Raw genomic sequence first — 12,242 nt, 5'->3', positions numbered from 1 at the left:
GGGAGCTGTGCTCAGAGGCCCAGGCTGGCTGAAGCTCCTCCCTACCTGCCTCCACGTCACAGAGGCAGGAAAGAGAGAGCATGGCAAACCACAGCTCGGCTCTTAAAACTTCTGCCCCAAAGTGTCACATATTACTTCTGCTCAGATTTTGTTGGTCAAAGCAAATCAGGTTTAAGAGAGCAAGGATGTGTTCCTCCTCCCGAGAGAATATAGGTGAACAGTTATACAATCGACCACAACTGTCAATCACAGGAGAAAATGTGACTAACTCTGCCTGTGGGGCCTTCAGGTGAGGAGTTAAGCAGGAGGGGTAAAAGCATTCCAGGCAGGGAGTACAGCAAAGGCAAAGGATTAGAGACCTGAGGCCGTGCAGTGTACCTGGGGATTAGCAAGTTGTTCAGCATGTCAAGACAATAGAGACTTTGGTGGCTGAGGAGCTTGGACATTGGCCTTTGGTCAGAGACTTATCTTCAGAGATTTTCAGATTGGAAATTATGTGATCAGATTTGGGATGTAGAGGATAATTGTAATGGCACGTGAGGGGGCACTGTGGGGAAAGACTGGAGACAGATACTCAGTTTAGAAGATGTATCAGTTAGGATATGTTTGGGTGCAAAAAGCCAGACTAACAATGGCTTATGCCATAAGGACATGTAGTTATCTCATAACAAGGGGTCTGGAGGTGGGCAGTTCCAGGGCAGGTTCAGCAGTTCAAGGAGGTCAGCCAGATCTAGGCTTTTCTGTCATTTCTCTCCATTATCCTCAACAGATTGGCCAGAGCTCCAGCTATCAGTACCAAATTCAAAGACAGGAAACAGAGTGGCAGCTAGGGTAAAAAAGATTCTGTTCTTTGAATGGCTATCTCCTTTTATCGTTAAAGAAAATCTTTCGCAGAAGGTCCTCGTTAGACTTCTTACACTATGTTGGCCAAAACCAAGTCATGTGACCACCCCTAGCTGTAGGGAGACTGCCTCTCAGCAGCAGTTGAGCCAACCAATAACAATTAAGTTGTTGGAGTTGGAGATGAAAAAGGGAGATGGGCATGGCCAATGGCTTTTTGGAGAGCTAGCTCACAGTATTTGCCACCAAGACTCTCGCAATTGTCCAGGAAAGACATGATGTGGGTTTTACCTGTGGCAGTGAGAGAAGAGGATAAGGTGGAGGGACTAGATTCAGCAGTTATTTGAGACCCAGAATGAAAAAGATTTGGTGGCCAGTTAATGAGATATGAGAACAGCTGAGAAAGAGTCTGAGTTTGTGAAGATGGTGACACAGTTGGCAGAGGATTGGGTAAGGAGATTTAAGGTGTAAAGTTTTGGACATACTGAGGTAGAAATCGGATTACATCCTTTTCCTGGTTAAAATTTTTCAAAAGTAGCTCCCTATGACATTTAAGATAAAGTTTAGATTCTTTATAGAGCACCCAAGACCCTTTCTTGATGATCTCACCCTTGCCCTTTGCCCTGGCCTCATGGGACAGAATGCTCTTTCCTGAACAGACCAGGCTGTGGTTATATGCCTCTGTGACTTCCAACATGTTGTTCTCTCTGCCTGGAATGCCCTTCTGCTACTCAATTCAAATGCCATTCCTCCAGGTGGCGTCTTTGACGTCCACATCTGATACGTTCTGCTTCTAGGCTCTCTTAGTCCACTGGGCTTGCCTCTCTCATAGCACATTGGCTTATTGCCATCTTCTCCTTGAGGTAAGGGAAACCAATTTTCTTGACTCTGTTCCTCAAAGCACTTCATAAATGTTTATTGAATAAATGGATGAAAGAGTGAATGAATGGATGAACTAATGAATTAAAACACATCCGGGTGGAAATATTCAGAAGCCAGGTACAAATAGGCAGTAACGATCAGGGGATTTCCTGGGTTTGAGATTTCGATGTGACAGCCAAGATGGCATGGGAAGTGTTTAAGCAAGAGGAGTTGAGGATTAAGGTGGGACTCAGGGGCATAAAGAGAGAAAGGTACAAGCAGCTCCCACTGTCATCTCAGCAAACAGTGTAACCCAAGGGTGTGAAAGGAAAGATTTTACTTTCTTGAATGCCAACAAAGCTTGAGAAATTAAATTAGACCTGTCTTATATTGCCAGGATCCTTGGCATTTTAATTGTTTCTAGAGGATTAGAGGATTTTAATTGTTATTGGTTGGCTCAACTGCTGCTGAGAAATCTATGTCATTACAGGAAAAATGAATTAGTATCGCACTTGTTATAGGGAACTCAAAGTCTTATGTGCATATTATCTCATATACTTATAAAATCCCCTGGCCAGTATTATACATAATATATATATAATGGCTCTATTTGTGGCTTTTATAGGTCTCTTGACCTATCTTGCTTTGAACTTGTGCTGTGGTTTACTTCCCATTAACCAAAAATAGTGTCTATCTGAGTTTGAGCTGACACAGAACTTTTAGTGCTTCTAAAAGACCACAGAAGATTGAGTCACTTGTGTTGCATAGCCTCATAGCATCTGTTGTGGGAAGGGTAGCCATGGAATTCCTGGAATTTCTTTCAGTCAACATATTGCCTTTATGTTACTAAGAAAGCAAGAACATTTCTGTCAAGTCCATCACAGTTTCTTTATGTTGCCATTAGGTCATGTAGAATGAAGAAATATTGAAGCAAATTCAGTCAAATCCAATTTATGAAAAAATTGTTAAGATTTTCACACCATCAGTGGGTCATTCTGCAATTCTGAGATTTGAATAGCAGTTGGCTTCGAGGAAAGGATGAGAATGGCAGTCCCAAGAAAGTCAGAGCAGGGTAGGTTCTTAACCCTGTCCCAGACAGTTGTTATGCTTTCCTGGTGAGATGGTGGACTGGGTGAGAGAATGTGGAGGCACCAAATCTTTACCACCTTAGAAAAAATTGGAAGTAAAAACTTCTCAGTACTGGGTTTATAACCATAATAGAGTTTATTTTAGCGTGTGTTTTCATATGGGCATATTGGGATATGATTTAGTCCTCTGAGAAATTTTTGATGTAGGGGGTAGAATCTGATATGTTCTGGACATGTTGTTTTCATTATGTGAGTTTTCCCAAAGTGTGTTCTCTAAGCAGCAGGGTGAGTAGGTGGGAGTGCCTATTTTTACAGAAACTAATTCAACAGTGCACTATACTACACATCTAATGGTCTGATCAGTCTGCCCAGCCTCCTAAGTGGACTGAAACATTGGAGCCTTTTGGACTCTAGAATCATGCCACAAACAGTATGTGTGTGTGTGTATGCGTGTGTGTGTGTGTGTGTGTGTGTGAGAGAGAGAGAGAGAGAGAGAGAGAGAGAGAACTAGAGCAAGAGAGTCCCTTCCTGTTTTTATAAGAATCTGACCCTTATCACTCCTACTGAATATTGCAACTATGAGTGTAAAACACAGTTTCACTATTCTAAGTAGTAGTAACCAGAAACAAACTCCACATTGAAAAATGATTTTAGAAGAGCTAACATTTAGTAAGGACATTAGTTTCCCCAAGAATCCAGTCTACTGATAGACCACCTAGAGTGAAACGATGTTTGTGTACCATAGATATGGAGTTACCTAGGATTCAGAAAGCACTCTTGTGTCAGGTGTTGAATTTTTCATCTTGAAACTCCTAGTCATAATAACTCCATCAATAAAAATCAACAAAATAATGATGCTGTTGAGAAAAAGAAATATCGTCACTCTGCCTCATCCAGGATAGGGTCTGCACTGGGGAAGGTGGCTTTAGAAGAGTGGGGGGTGGAATGGTGGACGAGCTCCCTGGTACAGCAGCATTAAATTCCTGCCTCCTTCCCCTGTTGAGGAAATTCCATTTTAGACTTGATTAGCATTCCACTTGTAGAAGTAGAAATAATATTGTTAATAACAGCTGAACTTCATTTGGAGGAAGGTCAGGAGGAAGTTTTGGGGGCAGGGATTAGAAATCTGAATGGCCTTCAGAGGAGGAAGTGCCAATGAGATAGGGGTTTGTTGAAGGAAAACTCTCTGAGCATATTTCTGGGAAACCCTTTCTCATCCCCATGGAGCCCTGCGCTGAGAGAATGTTATTGATAATCCTGTTGCTTTGGAAGTTGGAGGCTGGCCAGTCCATTTGCTGAGGCAGAAAGAAAGAGCAGAGCGGTAGACAAGATGGGGTTGCAAGATGGATATCTTCCTCTGGCCTGTTACACAGTTGTGCTCAAGCAGACTCCTCTTCATAGCCTAGCGCTTTAGGAATTTCAACTGATCTTTTGCTGAAATTGTCAGAGTCATTCCTTGTTTTTACTTTATTTTGGGAAGACATTCTTAAGATTCAAAAATTTTAGCTATGCTTTGAAAGAAAGGAACAACTGCCCATAGCTACATCTCTTGAGCATTTACCATGGGATACAAGTTATATATCCATTATCTCATCCAGCATCTGAGGCACATTCCCGTCTTTACAGATAATGAAAAGGCTTTGAGAGGTTAGGAAATTTGCTTAAATCACCTGACTAATAGCTTGGCGGTACCAGAAATAAACCACGTCTGCCTCTAGGGTTCGTCTCTTAACCATTTCTCATTATAGTATTCCTTTAGGGAAGCCATTTTCAGGTAAAGAAAAAGGCGTGTTTGAGGGCGCCAAGGTGCTCATAATCAAGTGCTCTGCAAGGATGAGGCCAATAGCTTTGTTGGAGTGGACATTTTAAGTTGGCCAATAATGAGAGAGGTCAGTCATCTGAATATGGCCTGCAGAGTCCTGCATCATCTGGCTATACCCCCGATTCTCTACCCTCCAGCCAGTCCTTTTCTCAGTTCATCCATGGACCATGCTCCCTTGATCACAGGACCTTTGCACATGCAGTTCCTCTGCCTGGATGTTTCTTCTCCACTTTTTCTCCTTAGCTAGTTAACTTCTGTCCTCCTTCATATATTCACTCAATCATCATTTTATCACAGAAGCTGTTCCTGATCAGCGATGTCCCCTACGTTACCCTTTCATAACATCATATATCTACCCCTTTCATAACATCATATATCTACCTGTTCTTTAATGATCTTATCACAACTGTAAATGATCTTATCATTTATGTGTGTGATCCTTTGTTTAATGTGTATCTCTACTACCGGTCCCTAAGGGCAAGTCAGTGTGGATAGTTTCTGATCTGGTTACCATCTTATCTTTAGCACCTAGCCCGGTACCTGGAACATAGATGCTTAGTGTATATTTGGTGGACAAATGAGGGAATCAATGAGTAAACAGAGTCTTGAAGGCCAGATAGGGCAGCTAGAAACTTTATAAAGAATAGCGATCAGGAGACCTTCTGGTACTTATATGGGGGCCTGCTGTGATGAAGATAGGGGTTGGTAGATTGTTCCATTGTTAAATACCCTGTAGAATGGATTAGAAGGAAAAGCCTTCTGATGAGGTGCACCTAGGTTGTTGCAGGAGGAGGGAGTGCCTGGGCTCCTGGCACTTGTAAACTATGATCACAGAATGAAAAGAAAGATTCTGATACAAAAGCTGGTGAATGGGTGAATATAGGAGCAAGAGAGAAGAGGCGGAGAGTTCAAGCTCAGAAAATGGAGAGGAAGAGAAGCATCTGGTGTTTGAGATGTCCCAGATAACTGTGAATGATGAGCCTAGTCTGGGGTGTGAAGAGACAGGTGCTTCACAAGGCTGTGGATGAAGCCCCAGACAAAGGCCGGGGCTTTCTGGCTTGGCTGTGAATTTGGGAGTTCTTGACATGCATGTGATGGGTGAGAGCTCCCTGTGGAGAGGGGTGGGAATACCATACATCTATGCACTATTTCAAAATGCTTCTCATCTATTGTCACATTGTTGGAGCAACCCTTGCAAAAGGTAAGTTTTATAGGCCTTTTTGAGAAAACAGAGTAGCTGAATGAGGTGTCCAATGATAGTCCAGTGAGGTGTCCAGACAGTAAATGACTGAGCAAAAATCTAGAGACTCAATCGGAGACCACACACCTTTTCCATCTGAAGATTGACAGCTGCAGGCTGTAGTGTTAACATGCTACAGTCTTTAACATTTCCTGTTGCATTTGCTCTGTCAAAGGAGAGTCTTTTTATGCCCTAATTTTTTTTGCATAATATGCTATATGTAAAATGTTTTCTGTTGGCATTTTAAACTTTCTATTATAGCACATGAATGCTTTTATGACAACAGTTCCTGAAATAAAACCTTTTCTTCTACTCCAAATATGATCGCAAATGAGGAAAGAGTAATAGAAACATTCCTGCTACTACCAAAATCTTCCAAATGGCCAAACAATATTAGCTTTTGCTCTCTTTAAGAATGCTTCTCACCATCTGTGTTTTTGCAGACATCTGTCCGAGTTTCTGCCATTTATCTACATTAACTGGAGTGAGTAGAATCATTGTATCACTCCTTTCAAAATCAATGGCATTTTTATAAAAACAAGATAATTTCTATACAGATTAGAACTAAGAGTCAAAGTAGATTGCAAGTTGTCTAGGTTTGTGTGTGCTAAAATTATAGTGAGCCCCTAAAATTATTGAAATATTCCTGCTAATTTTCTTCAATATGCAATAGAGGAATAGAAAGGTTATAGCAAGCCAACTAGCTTGTAAATAGTTCTTAACAGCACTTCATATAACTTAGCCCTTTAATATTTCCCATTTGTCAGTAGTACTACTAGATTGAGAGGATATATATATATATATATACACACACGTATATATGTATCTGTATATGTATCAAAAGATATCTCTGTCAGTCTACAGTGATAAACAATATATAGTTCTTGCTCTCATAGATCTTGTGTACTAGTTAGGAGTGAAAGACCCTAAACGTATAAATGAATATTAAATAAATAAAAATAAAGAAGTAATTTTAGATAATGAAATAAATAAAGAATAAAGTAAGAATAAAGTAAATGTAATAGAAGAGTGTTGAAGAAGGGGGCAAATTTTTGTTACTATGGTTAAGAAAGACCTGTCTGAAAACCCAGATCATGTATGGTCTTATATGCCCGATAGAAGGTTGGCCTTTGTTCTTAGTATTTATCAGAAGTCTTTGTAGAATTTTAACCTTATAAGTAGCGATATCTGCTCTAGGTTTTTCAAAGATCGTTTTGGCTCTGGTATAGAGAATTATGTTTTGGAGGGAGCAGTGGAAACAGGGAGTCTGTTAGGAGGTATAGTTCAGGAGCCTAGGTGAGAGTTCACAGTGGCTTGGACTAGGGTGGTAGCGGTTGTATTAATTATCTGTTGCTGTGTAACAAATTACTGTGAAACTTAGTGGCTGAAAACAACAAACTTTTATTTTCTCACTGTTTCCAAGGGTTAGGAATCCAGGAGCAGCTTAGCTGGGTGGTTCTGGCTCAGGATCTCTCACATGGTTTCAGTCCAGCTGTCAGCTAAGGCTGCATCGTCTGAACCTTGACTTGGGCTGGAGGGTCCACTTCCAAGAAGCCTCACTCAATGTGGCTTGTGATTAGTTCTGGCTTTGTCTCCAGCTTGGCCTCTTATCCTCCAGGGCTGCTCTCCTCTATGTGGCCTCTTCAGCAGAATAGCCTGGACTATTTTACATGACTTAGGCAAGTATTTCTTAGCTGTAACACTAAAACCATAATTTATAAAGGAAAAAAATTAATAAACTGAACTCCATCAAAGTTTAAAACTTGTGTTCTATGAAAGACACTATTAGAGAATGAAAACACAAGACGCAGACTGGGAGAAAATGTTTGCAATTCATCTATCTGACAAAGAATTTGTATCTAAAACTCGATAATAAGAAAACAAACAACCCAATGAAAAAATGGGCCAAATTTTGAAAAGGCACCTCATTAAAGAAGACAGACAGATGGAAAATAAGTACACGAAAAATGTTCAACACCATTAGTCCTTAGGGAAATGCAAATTAAAGCTGTGCTGAGCCACCACTACATACTTATTGGAAGGGCTAATTAAAAAAAAACCAAAACAAAACCGACAGCACCAAATGCTGGTGAAGATGCAGAAGCAACTAGAACTCTCATGTATTTCTGGTGAGAAAACACTGGAAAATATTTTGGTTTGGCAATTTTTTATAAAATTAAACATACACTTATCATATAATCTAGTATTCCCACTCCAAGGAATTTATCAAGAGAAATGAAAAATTATGATCACGTAAAAATCTGTATGTAAATATTGTACTTACTTGGACCTCTAGTTTAATCTTGAATAGGAATAGTAGAAGTGGACATCTTTGCCTTGTTTTGAACTTCAGGGAAAAACATTCAATCTTTAAGCGTTAAGTAGAAAGCTGGCTGTAGGTTTTTGTAGATGCTCTTTATCAGGCTAAGGAAATGCCCGTCTAGTTCTACTTTGCTGAAAGAAATAGATGTTGAATTTTGTCAAATCCTTTCTATATGAAAAAACTATTGAGATGACCATATGATTTTCGTTCTTTCATGTGCTGATCTGGTGAACTATATTGATTGATTTTTAAATATTGAATCAGCCTTGTGTTTCTGGCATAACCTCCACTTGGTCTTTATGTATTATTCTTTTTATACGTTTTTGGATTTGATTTACTTCTATTTTGTTGATTATTTTTATTTATTATTTTCATGGGGGATATTGTTTAGTTTTCTTGTCTTTGGCTTTGGTATCAGAGTAATGTTGGCTTTATAAAATGAGTTGGGAAATGTTCTGTCTTCTATTTTCTGGTAGAGTTTCTGCAGAATTGGTATTTATTCCTTAAATGTTTGGTTGGATTTGCCGTTTAAATGGTCTGGGCCTGGTTTTTCTCTTTGGCATATTATTTCAACAAGAATTTTGGGCTTTAGAATCAAGCAACCCCAGACTCATGTCTGACTCTGTTAATTCCTCCTTGTGAGACTTTGGGCAAGTTACTCAATCTTTTTGAGCCTCAGTTTCCTTCTACAAAATGGGTGGTTGTGAAGATTAAATAATGATATACATCCATTGTTCAACTTTATATTGTACTACATTTATATATGTTAACTTATTCAAAGTTTACTATTCTACTGTACTATCATAATATTTATTTTACAGATAAGAAAATTGCTGCAAAGGGAGATTAAATAACTTGCCCAGTGTTACTCTGGTAGCACATGATGGAGCCAGGATTTGAATTGAGGCTGTTTGGTTCCAGAGTCCTTGCTTTTAAGCACTAAGCTGCACTAACTATAGTAATACCTATTTTCTAGGATTGCTATGAGTATTAAATTAGGCAATTCATGAAAGCAGCTAAATTTGTGCTAGTTCAAGATTGTTGTTTAGTAAATGGGTATTATTAAAAAAATGTGAATTATTATTATTTTAAAATCAAAGTACTCTGGAATATTTTCAACCTCAAAGACATTTTAGTATAGACAAATAATCAAATACTCTATTAAAGTTCATTGCAGTAAAATTCCATAAGCCTTTGGTGCACTTTACAAAGTGATGCTGTGAACATCAAACCTTATTAGGAATAGCAACTCGAATTGCTTGCCCTGGGTTAGCACTGTCTTTGTGTAATCCTGGTAATTAAATCTCTTGAAATGTTGATACATCTGTACAATGAGGATGTGAAGAATATCTGTTCCTACCACTTTAACCTAAGTTGTTGGTGGCTTAAAGAGTAGTATCTGTAGGTGATTTGAAAAATACAGCTAGTGCTAATATTAAATATAAATTTTGGTATTCTAAATTAAAAATCAGAATCCTTTGTTGATATATAAATATTTTGAGATGATTCTGTACATCGTATTTACTGTGATTTAGTACAAATAGATGCCATTTAATTCTAGGTTTTCAGATCTTCATGGTGGTTATCCAGGCTTATCTTATTTTTAATTTTTTTTTTTTTTGGTTATGACTGCCATATGCTAAAATGTTAGAGTCATTCTATTAATTTGAAATGATGAAAGATAAACTAAAAGGTGGAATCACAAGTTCAATAATCACTTTGCCCTATGTTTCAGTCACCAAGACTTATGTTAGTTTTTTTAATGATAAACCTCATTATGTTAAAATATATAGCATAATGGCATATTATACGTATGCCATTAATTAAGCCTGGGAGTGGTGTGGAAGATTGACACATGGCGCATTTGACAAGACAGTAGAAAAAAGAAAAGCTTTCTATTGTGAACTGTAATAGTTACTGTGCAGGATGTCAAAAGTTTAAGGAACAATGCTAATTCTGGAAAGTGTAATAACGTTGCTTTGTTTTGTGAATTGCAGCTGACTTTGGCCTGGCAAAGCAAAAACAAGAAAACAGTAAACTCACGTCTGTTGTTGGAACAATCCTGTATTCCTGGTAAGGACAACTATTTTATGGCTCTCAAACATCATAATTAACTGGTTTGGGCTTTAATTTCTTTTCTTGGCTTGCAAAGGAAAGACAATTTTAGGAAAAGAAGCTTATTTAATGTTTTCCTCAATTACCCAGGTAATACACATGTGCAGAATTATACATCATTATGTGTGTTTAAAACAACAACAATAATGAATTATCTTTTCTCTAAGGTAACTGTCCATCAGGAGGACTACTTTTATTACTCATAAATTGAATGATCCTTGGCACATAGTAGGTGTGCAATAGTTGTTGAATGAATCTGTGAATGAACTAGTAGCCTTGCTACCCAACATGACACTTGTTACCTTTTATTGCACCTATCGTGTGTGTGACTCTTTTTCTCTCTTTCCGCCTATAAACACTCAAGGGCAGGGGAAGAGGTTTTATGTCCTAATACTTATCCCAGCACCTGGCAAATAATAGGTGCTGAATAAATTTTATTGCGTGAATGAATACATGATGACATTTATACTTAGACATATGTTTCCAAGGTTGGTTGCTTCTTGGGTAAATGAGTGTTTATATTTTGATGAATTGAGACACTTGTAACTTCTTTAACATACTTGGAGGGTTTCTTTTGCAATCCATTAATTATTTTGAAGTGAGAGTCTTCTTTTGCTGATCACATATCATTTGTCTAAATCTGTTGAAATTACCAAACACATGTGGTAGTCAGTAGACATAGCAGATTTCAGGGAAACATTCTGAAATCTCATTCAGCCGGTCAGGCAATCAAGACACTTTCATCTTCTTTTTTAATCTAGTCTATTGTTGTGCAATTGAGTCCTAGGGATAGAATTCAGAATGAATCTTCTTGAGGGAGGGTAGAAATTGTCTGTAAATAACAGCCTCATTTTAAGATGCCCTTTCATACAAAAATGTTCAGAATAGTGTTTTTGGAGAGCGAGTTTTCATTTATTTTACTAGAAATTCCTTACATCTTTGTTCTTAAAGCTAGTTTCATGAGAAGATGCGGAAATTGGTGGCCAGGCTCATACTGAACCTTGAAAACTGCAAGTTTATCTGTACGTTTAACCTCTTAACAATAAGGCTGGCCCACCCATTTCTTGCTGCTGGAAGAATTTTCTTTTGTTTCACTTTTCACTCTTTTTCAGAAATAATGAAAGGTTAATCACAAAAGTGTTAATTAATCATATATTCCTGAACAGATTTGATTGTCAATCAAAGTTACAGAACAAATAAAATACAAACTCAAATTTCAGTTGGTCATACTTGGTATAAGTAGTAGTATTCCCAAGACTGTGAATTAAGTTTAGAATTGCTAATATGATATTATCAACTTTTTTTGTGTGTGGGACGGTGGGTGCAGGGAATCTATAGATTATGTAGGATGAAATCTAAAATATGACAACTATTTTGCTTTATTAGCGCAAAGATGGATTTACGGGCCGGCCCGGTGGTGCAAGCGGTTAGGTGCGCGCGCTCCGCTGTGGCGGCCTGGGGTTCGCCGGTTCAGATCCCGGGCGTGCACCGACGCACGGCTTGTCAAGCCATGCTGTGGCGGCTTCCCATATAAAGTGGAGGAAGATGGGCACAGATGTTAGCCCAGGGCCAGTCTTCCTCAGCAAAAAGAGGAGGATTGGCAGATGTTAGCTCAGGGCCGATCTTCCTCACACACACACACAAAAAGATGGATTTACATTTTCTTTTAATTTTTAAATTAGCTGAAGAGTTAGGAAAGCTGAACCTCCTAATATATTTAAGCTATTATTTCATTTGGGTATATCATGATCATTTTAATAACATGTACAGGGCTGGCCCCGTGGCTTAGCAGTTAAGTGCGCGCGCTCCGCTGCTGGCGGCCCGGGTTCGGATCCCAGGCGTGCACTTACGCACCGCTTCTCCAGCCATGCTGAGGCCGCGTCCCACATACAGCAACTAGAAGGATGTGCAGCTATGACGTACAACTGTCTACTGGGGCTTTGGGGGGAAAAA

General features: G+C 38.9%; 1 protein-coding gene across 7 annotated transcripts in view; it reads left to right on the top strand.

Annotated features, from left to right (window-relative positions):
• Positions 1-12,242, top strand: part of NEK10 (NIMA related kinase 10) — a 225,098-nt gene that overhangs the window by 80,270 nt on the left and 132,586 nt on the right. For all 7 annotated transcript variants that reach the window (XM_087430638.1, XM_087430637.1, XM_087430634.1 and 4 more), the window contains one exon: positions 10,172-10,247. In XM_087430638.1, coding sequence (XP_087286764.1) covers positions 10,172-10,247 — 76 coding nt within the window. The remainder of the gene's footprint in view (positions 1-10,171; positions 10,248-12,242) is intronic.

The sequence above is a fragment of the Ceratotherium simum genome, chromosome 5, assembly GCF_057802395.1.
Source record: "Ceratotherium simum simum isolate JZ-2026a chromosome 5, ASM5780239v1, whole genome shotgun sequence".
Lineage (NCBI taxonomy): Eukaryota > Metazoa > Chordata > Mammalia > Perissodactyla > Rhinocerotidae > Ceratotherium > Ceratotherium simum.
This window is presented reverse-complemented; position numbering and strand designations above follow the sequence as displayed.